The sequence below is a fragment of the Phalacrocorax aristotelis genome, chromosome Z (assembly GCF_949628215.1).
Source record: "Phalacrocorax aristotelis chromosome Z, bGulAri2.1, whole genome shotgun sequence".
Classification (NCBI taxonomy): Eukaryota; Metazoa; Chordata; class Aves; order Suliformes; family Phalacrocoracidae; genus Phalacrocorax; species Phalacrocorax aristotelis.
Window position 1 is genome coordinate 67771467 of NC_134311.1, and position 26442 is coordinate 67797908.

Below are 26442 nucleotides of genomic sequence, written 5' to 3' on the forward strand. Positions count from 1 at the left end.
CTGAAATCTGAAATGGTGTTAATGTCCATCCTGTGCTGACAATGCAAGTGTCCGCCTGAAGATGGGAGACACTGTCCAAGTGATACACATGCAACTTAAAACAAAGTGAAAACCTTCATTAAGTCACTTCTTGCGATTCCCAAACAGAGCAGGCAAAGCTCAGTTCTCCCACTGCAAACTGACTTTTATCCATCATTCTTTCAGGAGAACAGCTCTGAAGTTTTTCGGCATGGACAACGTTTTAATAACTGTATTGTTTTTAGATCAAACGTTTCCCTTTTATAAATATACAGTGCCATATCTGCCCTCCTGGAGACCAAATAACTAGAACAGTAGAAGGGACGCATCTAGCGAGAGCTTTTCTGGCATGCTCCGCTTAGGACTTTATCTACCTCCACTGTTCCAATGCTCCTAAAATTAGCATACTAAGTGTATTTTTAGGATATTTTTAAAAATATAATTTAGAATATTGAATAAAGAAACATACACAAACATCATGTGTTTTTCTTCTGCATAATCTGCCCCTGCCTCTCCCTGGAGCACTGAACTGTGCTGTAAAGGACTCCAGGCTGGGAACAGCCAGTTTAAAGAGTAAGAGGATCCTCATAGGAAATATCTGTGCTTTTCTGCACTTTGCATAGCAAATTCTGCTTCAACAATGATTTATGCTTTTTAGCTATTAAAATTTGCCAGAAGTCATGAAGAAAGATACCACAGGCAACACCATCACTATCGTTACTTGTCATTTCAGCAAGGTTAAGAAAATACAAACATTTGATAACTATTAAAACAACTGACTTCATACCTTTACCTTTTCAATAAATATTTTGCAGTCACTTGAAAACAGTATAGGTAGTTCTTGCTTTACAAAGCCTCTGTACCAGCTGACCATGTGTGCTTGTTTATTTTAGCAACCACAAGCTGTGCACATTTTCTCGTAGGTTAGCAGGTCCTTCACTTTGCAACATGCAGGGATGCAGAGTCTTGCTGGGCAGTGGCTTTCTGTGGTAAGGAGACCTGACAATGCAGAAAAAGCCACTTGATGGTAGTGAGAGCTTCACTACCACCGCTAAACAACCCAATGGAGCCAGTGAAAGCTAACGAGGCTCAGCAGACTTTCAGAGGGAGCAGCATAGGCACAGTGCTATCGGGCTGTTTGAGCCAGTCTAAGTGGGGTCAGCCATGTCCCACCTCAGTGGAGAATAAAGGAAAAATATCTCACTGACCTGATACAGGCAGGAGAGCACTTGTCTAAATCTTATTGTACTCCCTCTTCCTTTGACGTGACTGCAACCCAGAAATCCTGGCAGACAGTTACGAAATCAAGTATGTGTGCACCAGATAGGAACGCGTGCCCTGACTGGCTGATTGGCTGCCCACCACACAGTCTGTGGGAGTTGCTTATCAGGGGGCTTTACCTGTTACATCAGCATACAGAAAAATCAGAGGCAAATGAGTAGAGGTAATGAGGCATACGCATTTGCAACCAAAACAACATGCTAGGCCAGGAGAGAATGTGTATAAACCTTTGCACTCTAGCATGTATACCTAATAATCTGTAAATAACACAATATAACTGTATATTAAACAGAATTATTCAGGCCAGAGTTCTACTAGCTGAGCTAAGCAGAGAACTCATAGCTTTATGACTGGTAATGAGATGAGACCAACTGGACAAACTATGTCCAGATTATTTCTGCTGGTGACTGTGAATGCACAGGCAAAGGATTACTACTGGAGAAACAGACTGCATGTTTATGAACTGGTCTCAATCCTGCATTCATTATGGAAAACAACAGGTGTTACCAAAATGTGGGCAAAACCTCTTACTCCTAGTATGCACTTGTATAGTTACTCAGGTTAATCACCATCACAGGATAATTTTACTCCAGGTAGAAAGAATTAATAGAATAGAATAGAATAGAATAGAATAGAATAGAATAGAATAGAATAGAATAGAATAGAATAGAATAGAATAGAATAAACAGTTGGAAGGGACATAGAAGATCTAGTCCAATTGTAAGGTTGACTTCTTCCATCCATCACTGCACCAGAATCTTCTTTGGCAACAGTGATTTTATAAGACATGCATTTCTACAAAAGAATTTCAGTGTGCAAAACCTCAAACATAAACATTATAAATGTGACTTGCAGTTTAACAGAAATTACATGAGCAAAGCAGAGTGCAGCACTAACTCAGCTCCCAGCAGATACAGCAGTTTTCACAGAATCACAGAATGGCAGGGGTTGGAAGGGACCTCTGGAGATCATCTTGTCCAACCCCCGTCCTTGAGCAGGGACACCCAGAGCAGGGGGCACAGGAACGCATCCAGGCGGGGTTTGAATGTCTCCAGGGAAGGGACTCCACAGCCTCCCTGGGCAGCCTGTGCCACTGCTCTGGCACCCTCACAGGAAAGGAGTTTTTTCTCATGTTTAGCTGGAACTTCCTGTGTTCCAACTGGTGCCCATTGCCCCTTGGCCTGTTGTTGGGCACCACTGAGAAGAGCCTGGCCCCAACCTCTTGAATGTCTGAATTTATACAGGTGAGTACACACACAAGTGATGAGACCGTCTAACAGCTCATTGGCTTCTCAGTCACCTTGCTCTGCCTTACATTTGGTGTTTGCTCACTGGATGTGACACGATACCTACTTGTGATGTGATGCAACAAAACTGCAAAACAGAAAGTGCAGAAGCTAACAGGACATTTTGTAGAGAAACTCCCATGTGAGCCCATCTCTTAAGAGCACTGCGTAGCTTTGGTGGAGAGCTCATCTCATAAGGGGTGGCAAGTAAGGGACAATTAAGTGAAGTGGTACTCTGCAAATACCAAAACAATGACTACAGAGATCATAAACATGCTATATTTAATTAAATCAATGTTTCAGTGTACGAGGAGATGAAGCCTGTTTAAGATCCCTTACCAGATCTTATAATCCTGTTGTATAATTAATTGTAAAACCTGTGGGGGGTCATGAACCTTAGACAGCTTCTTTCCAAATAATGAGGGATTAAGTTATACCAAAGAAATCTTTATCAAAACAAACAGAAAGCCACACAAACTTTTGTTTCGTTGATTAGGTGGCCACCAGCATACTGATCAGGAGACACGAGAGACCATAGGATGTAGACCACAGGGCACTGCAATGCAGGCAGATTGCATGGAAGTATTAACAGACTGATTGCATTCATGCAGAACCCCTCACATGTCCAAAATAAATCAGGGGCATTTTATTCTGAGTTTTATTCTTGTCAGTGACTCACAGTGAGGCACTGCGTACTGCTTGGCCTGTCTCGTTCTTTTTGTCCCTTTCTGTATAAATATAAACGCTTCCTTTGTAAAGGTTTTGGAGATCTGTGGAAAACAGTTCTGTGGAAAATCTTCTCTATTAGCTATCTCCAAGACACACCAATATCATTTACATCAAGGTTCGGGCCCAAGGGACTGCCCTTTTCCTGTGCCTGAGCCTCAGCAGACACATTCACGCACTGTGCAAAATATTTAAGCACCTGTGCCAATGTCTTGCTCAGTATGAGCCAGGCCATGACGGCTAGGACCAGAGGAAGGGGTGTACCCAGATTAAGCAGCCACTTCTGTCACATTTGCTGTGGAGGCAAGCAGGAGGGTGTTTTTAACAGAAGGTGCTTCCTCTGTTGGTCTGGCAAAGCCCAAGGCTGGTGACCTTCCAGGCACAGCGCAAACCCCATCTGCTTCCCCAGGCAATGAAGGGTATTTAAGCAACGCAGGTGATGACACTTTGTTTGATTTTTTACGACAGTTTATTTTGTTGTTACTAAACTTGATATGTGAAATCTTTTTTTCAAGTAAATTGTCCATGACACATTGAAAGAGTTGATATACCAAAACAACCACCATGTAAGTGAAATACCTGCAACCTGCATCTGTAATTAAGAAAGGCAACACGACTTGATTTATTTCATCATTTCCCTCTAGAAAAAAAAATTAAACAAAATCACAAATAAGTTACAACCTCCGGGGCAACTTGCCCTCTCTTTGCTCCCAGAAAATGGAGCAATGGAGCAAATGGAGCAAAAAACATAAACCAAACATGCATTTGTTACTAGGTAAGGGGGTAACGGCTTATAATCAAAGTCACATGTTCTACTTGCACAGGCCTCAGGAGGTCTGTCACATTAGGTGATACAGTCAGCAACCCTTCAGAGGAACAGTTTAGCAAACAAAGACAACAGTTTCCTATGCTGACCTGAAACAATCCAGTCAAGAGTACAGCAAAGCCTGCCACCTTTTAAAACCAAAATAAGAGAATTACACTGAGAATGAGATAAATCCCGGCAGAAAACATCCCCAAGTAGCATGGATTCAGTGCCTGTAGGACTCGTCTCTGTCTCAGCCTGCCTAGAAGAGCTGCAACAGATGTACACAATGCATCACGGACCCTAAAGGTCCACTGCATTTGAGCTAATGTTGTGAAATTGTTCTTCAGTAAAAATAAGCATCAGAAAAGTACTAATTATTTCAAAACAAGCACAAAAATCCAAGATATACAAGCGTAAAGCTACAAATTTTTAAAATCGAAACACACTAAGGACCTTAGTGCCAGCACTATGTGGACTAAGTGTAACGCAACGGAACCAGATATTGTATGGACTTCTGCCAGCTTCCTAAGATATTTCACATATTTCTGAGGACTACACAGGCACTCAGAAAATAGCATCAAATGTTTGTGACGTGTTTCACTGTTTACATGGGAGGAGGTACCATTTTAATAATGAAGGTAATAATTCCTATGATGCACACACCGAAGAGCAAAGATGCATCATTTTCAGGTATGCCAACGGCCTGACACCCTTACAGCAGCCACAGGTGACTAAGAGGTATCTGCTGGCACTTAGAGAGATTCAGGCATCTGCTGCCATCTGAGATGCATTACAGTACCTGAGATATCCCGAGAGGACTCTCAAGTGTCTGGGAGATGTATGGGAGGAACACGTCCTCCTGCAGTGACAGCTGGAAATCACAGGACATAGAGGACCTCAAATCCACCCAATGTCTATGTCTGAGCAACTGAAGTGAATGATTAACTGAGCCAAGGAAGGTAACCATTGGCTTTCTGGCTACTAGAAGGGGGAAGGTGCCTGCTGATACATAATGTGAACTAGGAGTAAGTTTTACTTGGTTGCCTTTAAGCTTAGCATGGGTTTTTGTTGTTGTTGTTACATTAAACTTATCAATGGTTTAAATCTCTCTTCAGGGTTTTTTAGTGTTTTGGGGAAAACTAAATGTCCAGGCTATGCACAGCTTTATTCAAGCAATTTTTTTTCACAACAGAAGCTTAGCTGTTCTACTAATGCACAATGTACTTATGTATCTGGTTAACATCAAACTAGTTTCTTACACAGATGTCACCAATAAAGCCAAGTGAGAGATGCTATACTCCATTATACTCCTGCTTCCAGAAATCCACAGAACTTATTTCTAAAGACACACATCCTTTGCTGCGTTTGAACACCACTCCTTGCTCTGCTAAAAGCTGGTTGTTACGACGACAGGTATCCACAAGATAACACAGACTTTCTTGGATAGTGGTTATGTGTAGTTTTTAAGTCTATTTGCAAAATCCACCCTGGTAACTAACAGCAGACAGGCAATGGAATCACATTTGCATTTGCCAAAGGACCCACAGTTTGCTAAAGTAGCCCTAAGGACAAGTGATCCGGTGCAGGGCTAGAGCACATCACAGACTTGACATGGCCCTAGGCCATGAGAGTTCTGCCCACTCCTAAGGGTCTCCCCCAAGCACTGCCAGTCCCTTGGTGCAGGGAGACCAACCTTTTAGCCACAGCAGCACCCACACGCCTACCATAGACTAGCACAGTTTTTGAGCCTTTTCAGAGAGCAGTACAAAATGCATAATGCATTCACTTTTCAGATCTGGTCCAGGCACAGAGTCAAGCTCAGGGACCCTACAAACCTGTCCATAAATCAGTGTTTATATACACTGGCTGTGAATTTGATTCCAAGCTCGATAACAAAAATCCACGTTTTAGAGCCATCTTGTCAGGTCTCTGCAGAACAGGTGGTTTCTGAAGGCAAAGTGCCTTTCCTAGAGTACCACAGTAATAAGTGCAGCATGAAGGCCACTCCACTCTAGTGTCAGTGTGAGCTAAACACTTCATCTTTTCTGACCAAAGAATACAGCCACTCTCATCTGAAGATAAACAGGATACCGAGAACACAAGCTTGCCTGAGGCAGCAGGAGCGGACCCTAGAGGATCCAGGGGCCAAGGAACCCCAGACCATGCTGTACCTTCCTGGTTTTCACAAACATTTGCTTCAGACTGAAACTTACAAGTTCAGCAGCAATAACAAACTTCATGCAAACTGTTCATGGGATTGAATTTATGACAGTGGGGAAAAAAGAATGGAAACTGCCATATAAGTGTCAATAAAAACAAGGGATTCCAAGATAGTGAGGCAATTTAGAAATAAATCCTTAGCAGGCTAAACTGGTAGATCACTAAGGATGTGGTCCACTTTTCTGCACCATGCAAATTCTTCTTGCAGAGCTCACAGTCCAACCTGAACATCTGCTGCTCATTTTCTAGCAGTTAATTAAAGATGATTTTCAATTGATTGTGTAGGTGAGAGAAGAAAGTCAGTTTTGTTGCAGTTTTTTATAGTTCATCGATCTCCTGAAATTCTCTCCAGGCATTTTCTTGTGTGGTACTCTGTCCCCTAGAATGCCTTCAAAACTGGAACTTAGAAGTACTGAAACCTTTTAAACCTAATAAAAAGTTTGGCTCATTAAAAATATAGCTCAGTTAGTCCCCATACCCTACCAGCCTTGGCTGTGCTTCCTGCACCCACTATTTTTGTGACACTGGGGTTTTGTTGTTCAAGAAATGTGATTTGTACAATTCATAACATGTTCTGTGTCAGCTTGGTTGGGATTCTCATATATAGCTATGACTTTGGGGGTGATGATGAGTAACAGCACCTCAAAGTCAGACCACAGAGACACTAGCACTGACAGCAGATTATATCCCAAGAAAGGCCATCAGGAGATGTGCACAGGACCTACCCCTTATTGCAACGTGAATGGTCTGCCTCGCTACACAAATGTGAATATAATTGTTAACAAGTTGTGATTATTCAAGTATGTTCGAATGCATCTTCAACTAATACTTTTGCTATGCAGCTTCAGATCAAAAAAGGGATGCTTACTTGTTTATATCATTATTTTTCATGATTAATAGTTTAAAAGCCTTACTCCTCAGAAAACAGCATAGATTTGCTTTGGTCTTTGCAAGTTGTTTAAATTATAAATGTGATATATACAGTTCAGTTTCAAATAAAAGAAAACAAAGATGAAGAGTAGACTTGTCCCTCTCATTTCTCCCCATGATATTCACTTATCAGTTCTGCATGAAGCCAGCACAAAAGTCAGTAAGTAGAAACCAAAAATATCTTGCAAGGACCTCTTGAGCAGAGAAATGGTATGAGACCACTTCTGCCTGGAGCTTTTCAAATCTTTGCTTGTGGCTTGACTTTCACAGGATGTTGCAAGCTCCTCAGATAGGACCAAGAGGTGCCAGACCAGGGGTGCCTGTGCTTGCAGAGTGACTCTTTCCACCAGCAGCTCTCCACAGGCTATGCCAGATAACCTTTATTTACAGATATACTTTATTTTTGTATAGCTTTAATTACAAAAACGTAGTTCTACTCACTGAATGTTCGGATGATGTCGCTCGGTGCACTGGCAGGACTGGATCCATAGGAGTTTGCTGCTCGGACAGCAAACTGATACTTGGTATTTGAGAGAAGTCCCTTGAGAACCATGGATTCCATCTGGATCTGCTCTCTTATTACCGTCCAATTGCTGTCAAGGTCTGGCCTTCAGGATCAAAAAAAAGCCAAGATCATAAATAATTAAAGCTGGCTTTATAAATAACTTGCCTTTAAACTTTCCTGGTAAATACACAAAATAAATGAGATATAAGCCTGCTAAATCATCACTGAAATCCTTCACTCTTAAGGGGCCAGACTGTGCAATTGTTACTAAGCTGCAAAGCCTATGATATCAAAACTATACAGTGATACAAAACCAATACTCAGTTTTTGTTTACAAAGCCAATGAGGCTGTTTAGAGGAAAGTTTGATAAATCAATTTCTGTTTATCTGATTTCATCGATCTGGATTTCAAAGGTTGCAAGTGAAAGTATATTACTAGAAGTTCCCAATCTCCCATTTGGGTGTATATGCAATACTTCACAACAGAGGTAAAGATCCTGATTTCCTTCTAAGAGTTTGTGCTCCAATGCCACTAAGTCCCTTCAAACATATACAAGCATTAGCAGGATGAGAGTCTAACATATGATCTCCCAGGCAATCAGGTTAATCCACCCACACTGGAAAATCTGGATCCAAAGTCTCCTCTTCAGAAAAAAAAAACCAAACCACAAAACAAAAACAAAAACACACCACAAAACAAAACAAAAAAATCCCAAAACAATAATGCAGAGAACCTGGTCTAGGTATGTGGATTTTGCAACACAATTCCCATGTCTGCTTTTGGAAAATGCCTGGTTAACTTCTGATTCATACTGAAAGCCAACTGCCAATAAATGCTTGCTCTAAGTGCTGTTACAATCCATCTCCAGAGAGTACAACCATTCACGTGGAAGTTTGGTCTCAAATGTTTAAGTTCATATGCAGAGGGACATCAGAAAGAGAAAGGCTACTTCAACTGCTTTGAGAGGGTATTCTGATGCTTTCACACAATTTCTACTCTCTCTAAAAGTGGCTTCTTATTAAAGAGAGAACAGAATGAGAAAGTAAACAAACACAAAGAAAATACAACAGAAAAAAATGTAAACATTAAGTCTAGGCCACCCAAAATATTCAAACTGAAGCCTATGAAAGTAAAATAGGGACAGATATTACTTTCAGAGAAAATTATCCCAGTGTCCTTTTCTAAGATGTCCTTGTGATATTTATTACAGGAAATAACCTCCATGTGCTCCCTGAATCTACCAATGTTTATATAGGACTAGCTGCAAATGTCTCTAACAGTCTTCAATGAAAATTATAGCAGAAGGCAGGAATTTTGTATTGGTTTATTTGCAGCTGGAAGGAAATGCCAAAGTTAATGTATGTTTTCTTTTACCAGTCAATACAAGATTTATTGATCACTGAGGTTTCATTGTTCTGTGCCACCAGGGCCAATGCAATGACAAAGCAGCAGCTGCCTGGCTCCTGTGCACAATGGCACACAAGGCGCAAATATTTCATTGTCTTGCTAAAAATAAAAATAAAATCAGACAAATGCACAAGACGTACTGACAGCTAAACAGACCATCTTAAGTTACTCTCTTCCACCATTTCCTGGTAGACAGGAGGGCATTTATTTTGGCTACTTTTTCACTGTCTTCCTTCTCTGAGCCCAGGCCAAAATGAAAATGCAGTGCTTTCCAAATGAAAGCTGTTAACATTGCTTCCTTCCACATGTTTGCTTAGTAGTGTTTTCAATTTTTTTGTACACATCTTTTTTTGGCTCTAATTCCAGTCGAAGTCATTCCTGCTAGCTCAAGAGCTGCCTCAGAGTCTCTTTGCAACAGACCCTGACAATGTCTGTGCCTGAATGGAAACACATGCTTCTGAGGGAGGGACATGAAGGACGTGTTGCACTCTACGAAGATTCAGGAGATAACACAAACCATAGGCTAGCCTTCTACTTCACTGACTGTCTCTCATAAGACTTCCTTCTACAGAAGTGAATAATAAAGGAAATGCCTGCAAACAAGTAAGCATCTGCAGCTGAAGGAGAGGGAAAGAGCGACATTTATCACTCGACCTTTGCTATTTCTCCAGAACATTCCCTGTTGAACAAATCAGTACAAGATGAAAAAATGGCAAACAGATGGGGAGAAGAGCACAATAAACTCAGCTGGTGACAGTGTCCAGGGCCAGCCAGCTCCTGTGTTTTCTAAGCTGGGAACACTGTGTTGAAAACTGTCTCCATGGTCCTTTTTGCATCAAATTTCAGTTTGCGTCAACTTTTACACCAGAAGGGCTCATTTTAATGGCATTTTTTTTCCATCTTTCTGCAGAGCTACATTCTGTGGACTAGCACAGATCTCTCTGTCTCCAGCCAGGACCTCACAGGGCTGCTCCAAATTATGTATCTGCGCATAGAGAAGTCACACAACTTCCATCGGCATTTTCGGCTCTTGAAGTTACAGCTGTGCATCTCCAACACAGAAAGGCCATGCAGTAAGAATCTGGCCAGTGACAAATTCAGAGTGTTTTTAATATAATAAATATACGGGTAAAGTCAATAGGACTGGACAGATAAAATATGAGGGCAGAATTCTGCCCCAAATGTACCCAAAACATGTAGATCATTGCTTTATATTGTAACCTGGGGACTGACTCAATTTAGGAAAGGAAATTTTTCTGATATGGAAAACAGCAATTTTATACTCACTTGACCTTTCTCTTAAAATGACCTGGAAATGATTTAACAGGGTGAAGCACCTGCTAGCAATCCATTTTTTATATGGTTTTTGATTCTTCTTTTGTGCCATGTTTGTACTCATCCTAAGTGGCAAATTCAGCTCTACCAATATTTTTTTTAGTATTCCTACAAATAATAAATATGGTGACAAGTACTATACACTTTCATTTGCTATGGAAAATACTCAATGCAGAAAATAACACACTATAAGATACTATTTTTAGTAATTATTATTATTTAGCTTTATTTGGACACTTCCTACAAAATATATCAACCAATATGCCAGTTCAACTCTGAGGAAACGAAAAGTAGACAATTTTCTAACTTCATTCTTTTGTTAAATATTACTCTGATGCTGTCTAACATTGCTAAGAATTTCCTCCCTAATTTCTACGTCTTCCAGTCCTCTTTCTTAATTAATTACCTTTTCAAAGATTTAACCCACACAAATAGTGAGGTAAATATTGAAGCAGACAGATCTGTTTCATGCATTAATCAAGAAAGCAGCATTAAAGGTATTTTTGCTGGGCATTAGGAGGTGTCTCCATGGTCAGATCTGTTGCTTTGGGTTCTTTGCAAATGAAAGCAAATACAACTGCCCAGTTCACTGCAGCACCAGGCACAGCTAGTTCAATATGGAATGGATTCAGGGGTATATATTTTTTAGGAGGAAGGTTCAAACTAATCAAGAAACATGCTCAGGACACTGTGCTGGACCTGCTCCATCTTGACATCTGTATATTGATAAATCTCCCCAGTTTTATCTGCAGAACCCATATAGTTCATTGCAGCAGAAGTTTCATGTCACTACTGAGATATTGAAAAATTTCCCCTCTATGTCAAGATTAATATTGAAAGGTGTTGAGTCCATCTACATATCAAGGAGATGAAAAGAAAGTGACCTACTCCTTTTAAGGGATATGCTGCTGAAACACATGTCGTTCTGAAGAAGCTAGCTGACTATAAAGATTTGGATAAATTAGTCTCCAAGTTTAGAAGATTGGATAGGCATTCAACAGATTAAAAATTTAGGTATTTGGAGTATTTGAGTAAAAATATGAAGACATTGTTGAGAATAACTTTTTTTTTTCTGGTATCTTCAGGAAGAACATCCAAACTAGTATGTTTAAGTCCAGGGTCTTGCTTAGGGGGCTTTCATAAGAATGCTGTTTGTCATAAAATATTTCTCAGCATAAGCAACAGACTATTAACACTGATAGTGCAATCTTCCATGTATTCCATTACCTATTTTGGGTTTAACACATTCTTTTACACATTCCCTATGACCTCTGCAGTGAGCAGTGAGACCTACGTTCGCCCTCCTGATTTTCAGCATTTAGCCAAGTTGGGATTGTAGTCTTGTTAGCATCCACTTATGGTCAAGAGCAGAGCAGAGCCTGAGCGCATCCTACATCTGAAACTGCCTGCAGCCCTCCACAGCCTACAGCAAACCAAAAAGTCCCAAAGCAAACCCATGCAAGTGCCTAAATAAAGGCCCATATTCAGACCCTGAGCAGAAACAGACTGCAGGTTAGCTCTGGTTCTGATTAGATTCTGGTATATGCAAAAAATTAATGTTTTGAATTTTCATGAAGCTTTAATCCCCAATATCACAGTTGAGCAAATAAAGAGAGTTGGTTTTCCCTCATCCCAGTCTTCTAGCATGGGTTTTCAAGGGTTGAAGTCAAAAAGTTCATTCTAAGGGGACTGAAATGATTTAAACAATGTCATAGTTTTTAGAGCTTTGTGCTGCACCCAAGAAAAATTACTGATTTGCATAAGAAAGTTATTAGTTTTGCAAAGGCATAGGATAATATTGTATTTTTTTGACATAAGAGGACATAATTCTAAATCTACTTGCACTGTTTTGTTTCAGTTTTACGTTGGTTTAATTTCAGTCTAATTTAACAGCTTTTACTCATGTTAATACATTTTATAGTAACTAAAACTATATGCAGCAAAAGACAATGCGGCTTAAAGTTAAATCTTTACCTCTATCTGCCATTAGGGCTTATGGCTCACTGAACTTACTCCAAATATATAATGAAGCTTCCAAGAGCATAATCCCAAAATTAACAAATACACATCAAGCTTAGCTTTAAACCTCAAACTAAACAGTGTAATCAAAACATTGTGCTGTTAGCAAATTCTTCCCCGAAGTCTAAAAACAACGAAATGCTGAAATTTCAATTACTCGCATCTTTCTACTTAAACAGTGAAGGCAGCTTTCCACTCTCTGGCTGAACAAAAACATTCAAGGGTGCACTTTCAGTGTGTCAGATGAGATGATGGTGCCTGCTTCTTCTTCCATTAGCAGGCTCCTGGTGCTATGAAAAGGTGTACACAAACCTGCAGGCTCCACTTTCCAGCACAGGCACGAGGGCAATAGAAGTGCGGTCAATCAGAACCCAAAAAAATCCCTCACCCATCCAGCAAGAAATGAGAGAGAAGAGATGGGGAGAAGAGAGAAGGGCTCAGAGAACGACTGTGTTTAAAAAATAGATATTGGAGAAATGGCATGGTAATGCTATAGCAGAGTTTACAAGATAGCCATGGTATATCTTCAGCACTCATGTCCTGCCTCCCAGTGCAATCAACATTGGATGGTTTCCCACTAAATCTAGGGCATTTTGATTCAAACACAAAATGCAACATAAGTTCACAAGCAGGCTTTCAGCCTAGGAATTATTTTCATTATATCAATATCTTCTAGATTGTAACCATACTTTGAGCACTGAAAACCAATAGTTCTGTCTGTTTTACCAACAGCAGCTCTTTTTTAAAAATTAATGTGCTTTTCTGAAGAACAATTTTTTTGACCTTTATGGCTCAAAGTAGTTAAAGAAGAAATTCTCTCTTCTTATCCAGGAACCTCAACTAAAACCTGTCATGAAGTGTTCACCCAAAGGATCAAACTTCCAAAGGTTGAATTTTGCATCCACTGTAAGTGTAAACACAGGGACAAGTACATGAAAATAAACAGCTTTGTATGCAGGTATTACCTTACACAAGCATATGAACAGTAAGGTACAAATATTTGTTTGTGTATGCATATACAACCACCTCCTCCTGACCTTTCATGTGTCTTATAAAAGCAACTTGACTGGCAACTTTTCACAGTTCAGTTCTATTACTGCAAATTTCAGACAGTTCAACATAAAAGAAGAAAAACCACCCACACTCCACCTCCCCGCAGAAGATCTAAACAGAAAGGCTAAAATTTCATGTAAACTTAATTAGCATTAGGCTAACAAAGGAAGTCCTGCAAGCTCAAAACCCAAAAGAATTTTGTCAGATAAAACTGCCCAACATAGTGAGTTTGCAATTGCTGGATTGTTTCCTATAGCAGCCCAGGGTACCCCTGTTCAGGGGAACTGCTCCACCACAGACCCTTTTCTCAGCATGGTTCAACAGCATTTGATGACAGAAGAAACATAAAACTTCATTCACCCAGGCCTTTATTAGAGGGAACAGATCAAATAAGAGCTTATTTTCTTCAGTCAGAAGGTACAACTTATTGGTGATTTTATAATAAATTAGGTTAGTTCTGGTTTTGTCTTTAAATTTTTATGGTAATTCAATACACATTGAGAGGAAAACTAATTGTTCTATACACAGTAAGTAAACAAATCATGAGAAGAATCTATATACAGCAGCTTAGGGAAAAACCCTGTAGTGCACAAACACTGAACTTCAGACACCACTGGCACACTTGCCTGATAAACTCCACCATATAGTACTGGATGGGAGAACTTCCTTCACTCACTCCGGGCTTCCAGGATAACGCAACTTCTGAGTCAGAAACCACTAGGATCTGGGGCTGAGAGGGTGGTTCAGGGGGCATGCACTTATCTAAGCCAGAAGAAATGCAAAGGAACAGCATCAGAGAAGCAGACAGGCTAACACACACTTAAACCCAACACCCACAGACTTAGGAATCAACCTTAGAGGCTTCTCCCTTTACCTGTTGCCCCTCTAAAACCCCGTACTTGTGGAAAGGTAATAGTAAAATGTGATACTGCACATGACAGAGATTTAGGTGTGAGTGACATGCCATGTAACAGACATGTACCCTGCCACTTTTGCAACAGAAAGCCATGTATGCAGCATTACCTTGGGATAAGGTTGTCACGTCTCTGGGCATGCTGGGTCGTCCTTTCCCTGCCCAGCCGTATGCTCCAACACTAACGCGGTGTGGAGTACCTGGCTTTAGATCGCTGATAACAACCTCCTACCAGAGTCAAGAGAAGACAAGACAACAACATTGTGCAATCTCTTCCATGTAGCTGGGGACGGCACTATGAGCTGGGATTCGGGGACCTTACACACCATGTTCCATGTAAACTCCTAGGAGGATCGTCCGCAGCTCTGCCCAGCGCAGAAGCAACAAACAACACCACGTGTTTCCTCTCAAGCTGCAGCTTTGCCCCAGGGGAATCCACAGGGATGACCTGGACCCATTTCTCAGCATAACTCACAAGGTTGCAGATTGTTTGCATTTGCTGTCCGCCTTTTTTGCTGGTGAAGTCAAAGTCACATACTATTCCCTCCCTTGAGCCAATTGCTGGCGTGCAGTATCAGTCTGGTGCACTTTCTTTTTTTTATTTTTTTAGTTTTTGTTTTTCTTTTAAATCCAGAGACCACAGAAGCTCCTGAGAACGGAGCAAGTTGTTTCAGTGTGAACTCATGGTCTTTAATTTCTCACAGAGCAGAGACCAGTCCCATTGCCTCTCACAATTTTCCTAGCCTAGCTATCAGCCTTGACCTGAAGTGAGCATTTCCCTTATTTGTCCTTCTGTCATGAACACAGAAAGATTAACCCACGTATAACTACTGTAAAGGAGGTGATGCTAACCTCCATGTGAAGAGCTTGTACTGCTGAATACTGTTCAAAGGATCCTGCTCGAATCTCCCAGAAATTAGCAAATGTCACCAAAAAGTTACATTTTATCACTGGCTGGTGCACATAGCATGGATCAGCTTCAGACATTCAGATCTGGTCTTTAATAGAGCATGTGTATGTATGTATAGAAATACAGTATTCTTTACCTGCAGCCTATCTGTAGAGAGATGCAAATCTCAGATTCACAAATTTTGACTGCATGTACAAGTAAACAGAAATACCAGGTTCTACACCACAGACTGTTTTGTTGTGAAAAAAAGCACTTATAAAAAAACTCTTCTACAGGGATTTTTCTTCCCTTTTCATTCTATGACATTAAAAACAGTTCATGTGAAAATGTAGAGATCTCCTTTCTCCTCATGTGGAATAGACTTTAAATCTGCATTTCCAGTTGCAGTAAAACAGTAAACAATCCCAAAATGTTATTAACTGCTAAATTTCCTTGTGACGGTCTTTTGGACAAACTCTCCCTCTCTGTTCTTTGGGGAAATTATGTTATTACTATAACATTGTTCAGCAACACCCTGCCATCTGTCATTTCTCTAGCTGTGGTTTTGGAGCTCCATCACTGATTTCCTATTAACATGGTCCACCTGACCATTATCCTGTTTTTCCATCATTCACCCTTGATCTGCTTGAATGATAATGTCAATGCTGGACAAGTAACTGCCCAGAGAGAGGCTGCAAGAACACTCACACCAGAAGATTTATCTGGGTCTTTCAGTCTCATAGCTGAAGTGATAGCTCTGTCAAAATGTGATCTGAAAAGCTAGTGGCTGAAAACCCAGTGCTTTCTCCCAATGAAACTACTGAGATCCTGCTGCTGCCATTCCATCCTCCATGCCATACATATTTTCCATCTATTTAAACTGTGTCCATTTGCTCCTGCTGGTATCCCTTTTTATTACATTCATTCTTATGAGAAAAAAAATCCTTTATTATGTGTCTTATTAATTTCAAAATATTCAGAAACTTTCCCTCTGCAGACAGTGGGATATTCATGTATTTGCCTCATATTGTTACCTCCAGATTCAAGTATACAATAAATCAAATAACAAATCTCATTGACTGCAAGGCCAATCAAGGTCTCCATGAATACAGCTGTTGGACGTACAGTGGGTATCACTGAGATCAAGTATCTTCTAATCATCTAGGATCAAGACATTAGTGAATAGTTACAGATTCAGGACGTCATCAAGCTACCCATGGTAATCTCAGGGAATAGCCACCTCACACCAAAACACTTTCAAATGAGATTCTAGAGAAGAAACACATTTCCTTGCACCCCACTGTCCAGGAGCCTGAAATTACATATTTAATCTCTTTTTCTGCTTGTATTTAGGAGAGGGGTCTTATACTCAAGCTTTTTCCATCCCAGAAGAGGCATAGTGGCCTCACAAATAAGGAATTTAGGTGGTATGTAGAAGAGTTATCTCCCCATCATTTTTCTAGTCTTTCTCTCCATTCAGATTCCCTCTGTATTTTCGAGCATGATACCCCAAACTGGACATTACATTGCCAGTGAGGTTTTACTAGGCACCGATCTCACTTTCTTGACTTGCACAACACTTGCTAAAACCCTGCAAAATGACACTTGGTATTTTCATTACAATCACACATTCTTGAATGGGGTAAAGCAACGAGATGCCTTTTCCATGGTAGAGCAGTCAGGTGTACATTGAAATGGTATATTCATCCCTGCCTTGCCACGCAGCTTGCCCTCCCTCCAATCCAAGTGTGCTGAAACTGTTTGTGAGGCTGTGCAGTAAGCAGCCTCACAGAAACTTGGATTACAAATTATTTTCCAAAGTAAACCTGGGGTTTTTATGTTTTGTTTTGTTTTGTTTTAATCCAAAAAAAAGCGCCAAACCCTGGATTACAGCACAGCTGTAGAAACTGAGCTGGGTTTAATGATATTTGATCCCCTGACAACTCCTTCCCTGCACTACTGGTCTCAGCTGGTCACTCCCCATTTTGTGCTAGTGTGACTGGTGATTTGATAGGGAGCACTATTGCTCTCCAGGACTCTGCGCATGACCTAAAACCTCCCATCTTTAAAGCCTGCTAATTTTTCTTGCTTTTTTCTTTTTTTTTTTTTTTTTGTTTTTGTTAGCATTTGTGCTTAATTTCATTAATATTATACCCAGTAGAACAACTGCCTTATTAAATTGTATTGCATCTGCACTTCTTCTGGCTGTTCTCACTTATATGTTGTCTGTTATAAGATGACATAATACAGCTATAATACGTTATCCACTTTGCTAATGCACAGGCACATGAACACATGCACACACAGGAACAGGCAGCCCAGTTCAGCTCTTGCTACGACAGCCTTGCTACGTCCAGAGAAGCCTCTGAGAAAGCAGCGGGGTCATACCCAGCACCAGGAGGGGGGGCTTAGTGATGAAAACATGAACTACGCAGACTTAACCACAAAACTATTGCAGATTTCTGTTGAGTTTGGTATGAATATAACAGAAAGCATTTCATCAAGAACACCACTTCCTGAGGATTAATGACATCTGGGAGCTGATTAATCCCAGCTAGTCATACTTTTCCACAAGCACCCCTCAGAAGTGTTATTTTTATCAAGCAGAAGAAAAGGTCCCAGCATGGAACCTGAACTCTGAAATGCCACAATCCAGACTCAGCTCAGCTGGGATCGAACCAGATAGTCCTGGTCAAGAGCATCCTCAGGTCTCATCCAGACATTAGCTTCCTACAGTCCAACCAAACTTCCCTTAGTTCCTATCATGAAAGCTGTGTGAGATCCACCAACTCTGTGGGATTTCTCCATTCCTAGAACAGATCTCAGAGAAAAAAGTTTTCAAGAGTGTGTTGATATTAGGGATTTCAGTTAAATGCTGAAATCGCTGCCCTCTTCTTACCCAAACACGAGCACCCTCCTGCTTGATTCCCCCCTCACAATAAGCCAAATCTGTTTACTGCTCATAGGAAGCAGACTGGACTGAGGGCACAACTGGAAATAATTAATCTGAATAATTCACCAGCTGCAAAGCCATTAAGAGGGATGGTATTTCTTTCAAACCAGTTTTATACTAGTTGTTAGTCTCCCAGGCCTTCCTCCTGGGCCTTCCATGGTTGGCCTCTTCCCATGCTCCTCCTCCTCAGCTCTCACTGGACTGGCTCAGTTTTTCTCCTCTCTGTCTCCTCTCCCACTGCTGGACTGCTTTGTTCTTCCCTGTCACTCTGTGTCTGACTACTCAGCTGTCCCTGGCCCCTGTAAGTCCTCACTGCCCAGATATAGCACTCATTTTTTACACAAATTCTCTCCAGCAAAACAAGACATCCCTAAATACTTTTGATGACTGAAAGGAAAGTTTATCCATTGCTAAAGAGGGAGCCACTATACCTACACGTGTCCACCTTCTTCATCTCTGGATTTTGAGCTTTAGCTACCATTTGCCACATTTTGACTACAAAATATCCTGTATAAGTTTTAAGTAGAATCAACATTTGAGATCAACAAAAATGTGTGAATCTGCAAAGACCAGGTCAGGAACATTCAATTTCATTTTAAATCACAGCTGTGCCAAGTTTCATGTGAAGAAATACTTACAAAAACTGCTTGTCCTTCAGGTTGACCCTGGGAAAAAAGCAAAATAGGAACTTGTTAATGAAGTAACATACTAAAAAGTGATGGCAAAACCACATAAATAACAGGTCAGAGAATTAAAACAAGGCCAATGCTGCAACATATAGAAGTCTATGTTGCAGTTATTCATCTGCATGAGTACTGGGATACAGACTCTGTTCTCCCAGTGAGTAAGAATTTCTGCTGTCAGGATTAAGATAAAAAAAATGAAGTGCTGTTTGATCTTTGTTGGCAGTACAAGGAAGAATGTTTTTTCAGGGGGAAAAAAAACCCAAGTGAAGAATACAGAGATAAAGATCAGAGGGAGAAAATAATGCATAAATAAAGAAATAACATATCACAGCAACAGGATTCTTTCATTTGCCGTGATCCCAGAAACCTGCAGGAGTCAGAACCAACAACCAGAGTGATGTGAAACTGCAGGAAACATGAGCAACCCTCTCACTCACACTTCTCACAGGGAAGGTTTCTGAGCACTGACCAGCAGGGATCAGGAAATATCAGTGAATGAATATCACCGAATGTCAGGTGGGAAGGCTGAAGGAAGAGGGGTGAGGAAATAAAGGAGCATGAAGCCAAGAAGAGAAAGGAGGAATAAATTGAATTGTGAAGAACGATCACCAAACAAGGATTGAAAAGCCTGCAATGCTCCTCGGTGCGCACACACAAGCCTTTGATTCCTGTGCTAGTAATGTTGCTGTCTTGTGGACAGACTGCCCTTTGCAGAGCACGGTATGAAAGTGTTCCCCTCACAGCACCCAACCTGCAACAATCCTTCACTCCCTTCCCAAGCAGAGGCTGGAAAATCTCTGTTTCTGCCTTGCTGAACTCAAAAAGCAGCTTCTCCACACTGAGGAAGCACCAGCATGTTTAGAGAACAACCTTTAAAAGCAGCCAATATTAAAACCATCCAGAAGCATGGAGGAATTCCTTTCATCTTGGCACCAATTGTTCAGCCATGCAGCAAGACAGGATCTGCGATATTCATTTGTGAATGGAAAAGGAAGAGGAAAATGGATAGGAGAAGGAGGAAAGAGAAGGGGAGAGAGAAATAAAGCAAAGTAAGAAAGCAATGGAGAGATAAAAGGAAAAACAGTACTCAAGGAAAGGGGGAAGATGTAAAGCAAGGAGGAAAAATAGTGCTTTCAAGAACAAAAAAAACAGAAGTTGAGGGAATCTTCTAGGAGATTGACTTGCAACACTGCAACTGAGGCAACACTATTAAAACTAAAATTCTGTATTTTGGGAGGCCACAGTCTCACACAGAGACAGAAATACACTGAAAACTGTGTCTCCTTTAACTGACACACTTACCTGTCTCAGACACTGCAATACAGATACACTGATATTGCAACCGACTGTGAACAGAGTCATGCAATTGTCCTTCCTTGTGTGGAAGTGCACATAAAAATGCATATTCAAAATCAAAAATTCTATTTTAGTAGATGCCAAAGGTCAGTACTAGGAAGACGCAAGCCAGTCCCAATAGTTTTACATGATAAACTAGTCAGACAAGAAGGACCAAAAGTGTACCACACTGACAGGATTACAGAAAAACATTGTGATTTCCTTTTGCTCAATACCCACTGCAGATTTGGGGCTTGCATCCTTGCCGTAATTCACAAACCAGCAGCAAGCAGACGGTTGCAAGTTCCCACTTGCAAGCTCCACTCCAGCGCTCTGACTGTTGATGAAAAGAAATACTCACCATGCTAAGCATATCCAAACTCAGGGGAACATCGTGTGAGAGCTGTTTAACTGCTTTGTCATCTTCAACCTCTGAGTAAAAGACCTTGAGAAGAAGGTATAATCAAGCCAGTTAAAGCAATAACACAATGCTTCAGAATGATGTAAAAACAAGTGCATTGTTATACATTGCGGACAGCATTAGAGCACATGATCCCATGCTTTTTCAACAGAGTGAAAAGCTAACACCCTTTAACATTCCCTTCATTCTTCCTAGAATTTGTCAGTATGACCAAAGGACACTATCTTACAGTGTATACACTGAAGTGAGGTGAAACACAGCCTAGCTTTCAGGGCAGACTTGAACTGGCTAATTTAATTGTGCATCTTTTGGCCACGGTCAGTTTGGACAGCTGATTTGTGAGAGTGATCTGTACAAGGTACGCATTTTACTTCAGATAAGGAAGATATTGACATTATGTGATTATGTCATTATAAAAATTGCTGTATCATAAATGTCTCTCCATGCCTGTTGCCGTGTACTGGAGACTAATGAGCCAGGGAGAATCTGATTTCCTGTACACAGAGACCCTGAGATGTCAGAGGGTCAAGAGTTAACAGGAAGTGAAGATGGTTTGGGTATAGCTCTATCAGTGCTGTTTGTCACTGATTTAACCATCATGCAACACATGAGCTCAAGGCTTAAAAATAAACTGGGGCTTGGATGCTTGCTGTACTGCACAAACAATTAAAACTATTTATGATTTGTGACTATAAAGTATTGCAACTGTTTGAAAAATATCATGACCTATAGAAAAGCCACTTACTTACTGCACCTCCATTTTCACACAGAAGAATGTACCCAACTACATACAAAGCCTGGCTGAGGAAGGTTCTGGCCACAGCAAGTGCTCCTCTGTGTCCTAGATCACAAGGACTTTCATAAAAATAAAACCAACCCTGCAGCTGGGCTACATTAGTGTCATTTACAAGACCATGGGATGAAGAGGCATGCATACCAGAGAGACCTATTTCAGGGAATTTTCTCACTCTTTAAGCGTACATTAACGACAAAGGTAGTCAGATTTTTTCTGCTTCCCACCTTTTCACATATAACTGAATTTTGGATTATTTTTTTCCTGGAAATTTGAAACACCTCCACAGAAAATGCTAACAAAAACAACTACTATTTGTTTTTTTGTTAAAGGGGAAACCAGTCAATTCTAGTCAATATCCCATGTCTTTGGTGCTAATTCCCCACTGACTAACTTCCATTCTGGAACTGAGTTTCATTGCCATGGAAGACCTGTTAAAGCAATACCTAACAAACCGTAATAAATGGCAGATTAGTGCTCATTGTTTTTCTGCTTGCACACTGAAACACAGTACCCAGTTTAGGCTAGCCACTCCACTTTGCCTAACAGGCAGAAGGTAATTTGGCAGAGGTTTACAGGGGGTCAGAGCCTCTCCTACAAAACTGCTGAGTAAAACAGGAAAATCACCCAACTTCTTTAAGGGAAATTCACTACAGAGGTAGGAGGGATTAAAAGTCTCTTGATATTTAAGGCTGTGGCTGGGCTCCCAGGGATGCTATGCAGAACAGCATCTATCAAGGAAAGAGACAGCATGAAACTCTCCTTCCCTGCACCTGCTGCCGCTCTGGGAAAGTTTAGAGGTGTAGTTTGGAAAAGTTATTCCTGCTAAAGTAATCCTCAGGCTGGAAGAGCCAAAGGATCTGAACAACCCTGAAATCACCATGTATCTCCCTTCACCTCCACAGTGAAATATCGACCTGCTCTGTTCTACTCTATTGTTTTATCAGCTGCAGAGAGTGCCAAGATCCTTGCATGAAAACCAAAACAGAAAAGCACTCTGTATCTACTACAAGCCTTTGGCATCCAACCCAAATGCCCATCATAGCCTGCTTCTGAAACCTGAACCACTTGTTTCTTGAAGTTATTGCTCAATCCATTCAAGCCCACTGTTCCCTGACCATGTTCTGGGCAACGGCATGATTCATCACAAGAGCAGGCTCTCCTGCTTGCTTCATTGTGCTGCGTCCATAGTCTGAGGCCATGGAGGGTATTGCAGTCGTCTACTAGCAGCATAGAGGATCACTTACCGTATAGCCTGTAATGGTGCTCGTGTGCTGCTTTGGCATCCTCCATTGCACGCTGAATGCTGTGCAGTTCAGTGAATCCAGCACTATATCAAGAGGAGGCCCCAGCCTATCTGCTCAAAGCAAAATGACATTGTATAAGAGCCATAGGACATAAAACCTCTCTAGCCACCCAGCAGGTATGGCTTTGAAGAAGAATAGACGTGTGCTGCCCTCATTCCAAACAGTCAAACATAGCCCACTACTCAGATTTGACTTGCTGCACCTTCTTCCTCTCCACCTCTGCCCTCCAAGGCAGAAGTGGGATACCAGAAGAGAGGGGGTGAAAGGGAACATGCCCTCTCTCAGTGGCAAGGGGCTGTTGGTCAACTCAGGACATCTCATGGACAATGTCAGCCCTCCCCTCACCACCTCCCTCCCACAGGCTTCACGGCCAACAGGAACAGCCTGGTGTGAGGAAAACCAAACCAAACCCAGAACATGCCTCCTCCTCAGCCCTTTGCTACTTTGGCACTGGCCAAGAGACCCCCTTCAAGGCAACAAGAGGTCTCCTGATCACCACCTCAATTCCTTCATGACAGCTATCAATGGGAAGGGCAATGATTTAAGTACGAAGCAAGTTTAGCCTGATGAGAAGAGCACAAAGGACCCCTCAGTTCCCACCTGCATTTGCAGATTACAGTGGGAGTTGGGTTTGATGACCTCTAAAGATTCCTTCCAGCCCAAAACGCTCTATGATTCTATGATTTAATTCAACTACTGCAAATAAAAAAGGCTGGAGAGGAAGAAAACCTTGAGATCCATGTCTCTAGTAACATGTTAGCAACTGCATTTACTGAGAGAGTGGCAGGTGGAGGAGCATGTCTGCTCCGTAACCTGAGCAAGATTTTTAATACAACTTCTCTAAACCACCATCATCCATACTCTTGAAATCAAACCCACCTAACAAACAACTGCAACAGAGAACTGATTCAGACACTTTAACAATAACTTCATTTTTCTTCAAGGCAACAGTTTTACTATACTTAGTTTTTTTGCATGCCCTGACCTATGAAAATTTTAAGTAAAGGCTAACGAAAGCCTTTTTTCCCCCTTTTTTCCATTAGCTCTGACAAAATATCAAGCAAAATCAAGCTACTGTAAAGGTCGTTTTTAGATGTGAAGCAAGCCTACATCAGATTTACACTTCTCAGTTCCACCAACATATTTGATTTGAAGCTAAATACAAAACTTAATAGTTTACAAACTCTGCAGAGTTATCGATAGCATCAATACCCTAGTAGTTAAAACATGAGTAGAGCTGATATTCTGTTCCTTTTCAGATTGACCCTATATTTTCCCACTGCTAGGATACTTCTTGCTTTATGGTTCTACATTTGAGTGGGCAAGTACAGCCAGTCAGGGTCCACACCTCTTGGTTAGCACTGACGACTCTTTGTTTTCCTTGCCCTTTTATCTATTTATTTCTCTTCAATGCTAAAATAAATCCTGGACAATGCTAGGTGCAATCATGAAAGGATAAATACATAAATTATTCAAGAGATCCTAGCTTCCCTCTAGCAACATTTGCCCCCTATGCCTGAAGTTTCAGCCATAAAAGCACATAAAAAAATTCCCATCAGGCTGGCTCCTGGGCAAGGCTGCACAAGGACTGCATGTGATGGGCTCCTTACCAAGAACTTTAAAAATTTTTTCCTTTAATTGTTGAAACAACAGAGCAGGGGACAAAAAATCCCAATACACCTTCAGAAGAAGGGACTACCTATGGTGTACTAGAGCTTCGTATTTTCTACACACCCCAAGGATCTTGCTTATCAATTCAACTTGAATGAAATTCTGAAGGCTAATGCACTATTATAACATCCCCAAGAAGTCTGTGTAGCCATAACAGGGCAGGGCTGCACATACACATTAAGGAGGGAAAATATACTCACGGCTCTACCTGCCTGAATTGTCCCCATTACCTGCCTGATCTAACCTGAGTTAATGGGAGCACACGCAAGAATTAGTCTGCCCTAACAGGCTCCTACTCTGTAAACACAAGCCACCAGCCAGATTCCCACTTTCCCTCCCAGCCTGTCTCATTTCCCAGAGGGTAAAATAGGTAGTGGCAATACCCTCCCAGCTCCTTTCGAGGGACACCACCAGCACCTTCCTTCCCCTGGCTCCCAGGGAATGGGCATGATGGAACCAAGCACATGCTAAATAGATCTTCAAGAAAGCAAATAACCATCCAGTGCTTCGAGCAATGCCATTGAGGACCCATAGGCTTTTAAGCATGTTCCTGAGACACTGGAAACTACCTAGGACCCAAGGACAGGGACATCCACACATCCATACTGCCTGTACCGTCTGTGGCACAGGTTCAGCCTCCTAGGAAAGTCTCCCAGGAATGGTTTGGAGAATAGCACAGCTCACAAACCACAACTGTATGTCAGTACAGACACCTTTTGGTAAGGAAAGGAGTTCAGCCATATGGATGAGAGCCAAACCATGCCATGCTACCTGCTCTCTGAAAACGGGCCCTCCCCCATTTTTTTTATTAACACAGACTTAGTCTTATGGATCCCTGCCACCCTTGTATTACTTTCTGGGGAGGCTCTATGAGACAAGTTTGCTGGGAGGCATAGTTGCAGATATAAAATTTAACCAGTGATGACAAATATATAAGGTAGGCCTCAAATTAATATTCTGGATACACTATAGGCCAATGAAATTATTTACAGAAAGTATTTGGTAAATAATTTGGAATAACAAATATATTTGAAAAAAGTGCCATCCATTTGCAGACTATCTGCAAACAGAGAAGCAACATCTGTTTAATAAGGAGCCACGCCATGAATTATTCACCCAGGCCAACTAAACACTACTATCTCCAGTTTGCAGATGATAAAAGTGACACAGAGAGCCAAATACTGACCTCAGTTACTCTGGCCTATAAATTGTCACTGGAGACAAGTAAATACAAACTTAAGCTGGGGAAAATGAGAGCAAGGAGCCGAAGAGGTCTATATTTCCATCCTCCTTGTTTAATTCTCCCTACAAGTCAGTGAATTCCCCTAACACAACAAAGACCATGGCAGGAGGCACGCTTGGGAACCAGGGCTAAGCACCATCAGCACCTAGCACTGTCTTTGCGAGCAGCCTCAGATGATGGTCAGTGGTCAAACAAAGGTCTGGGGAGTGCAGGATCCACTCACCACACCGCTGCATCCTGCCCTCCCTGTGACAAAACTGTGCAACAAGTAGTCACATGGCGCTCACCCTGCCAGGGACCACACTGCCCCCTGCTTAAACGGGGAGCCAAGAAGAAGAGGAGAACTTGGGCCGGCCCTGTCCCATGCACAGAGTTATTTCTTGGGGAAGATAGAGCGCAAGGCAGAGAGGAGCATCTCATGCAGTGTGGCAGACCCCACAGTCCTCTGCTGTCAATGCTCCTGAACTTGCAGCGTATTGATGTGCATCTGGGGATTCAGGGTCACTTCTGGTTGCCAGAGCCTGAATTCCAGACAACCCACCAGAAAGTAAAAAATGTCCATTTTTGGACTGAACTTTCCCTTTGCAGCTATGACAAAGGGACTGCACAATCTGACACAAGCAATGTTTATGCCACTGAGAT

General features: G+C 41.4%; 1 protein-coding gene across 2 annotated transcripts in view; it reads right to left on the reverse strand.

The window, feature by feature from the left end:
• EGFLAM (EGF like, fibronectin type III and laminin G domains) overlaps window positions 1-26442 on the reverse strand; it is a 77364-nt gene that overhangs the window by 36093 nt on the left and 14829 nt on the right. Inside the window, exons 2-7 of one of the 2 annotated variants that reach the window (XM_075079883.1) lie at window positions 22827-22936; window positions 20727-20810; window positions 18983-19009; window positions 14613-14730; window positions 14216-14351; window positions 7711-7877 (exon numbers count right to left, since the gene is read on the reverse strand). In XM_075079883.1, the coding sequence (XP_074935984.1) occupies window positions 7711-7877; window positions 14216-14351; window positions 14613-14730; window positions 18983-19009; window positions 20727-20810; window positions 22827-22936 (642 nt within the window). Of the gene's footprint in view, window positions 1-7710; window positions 7878-14209; window positions 14352-14612; window positions 14731-18982; window positions 19010-20726; window positions 20811-22826; window positions 22937-26442 lie in introns of both variants that reach the window. The other variant, XM_075079884.1, reaches the window with a different exon arrangement.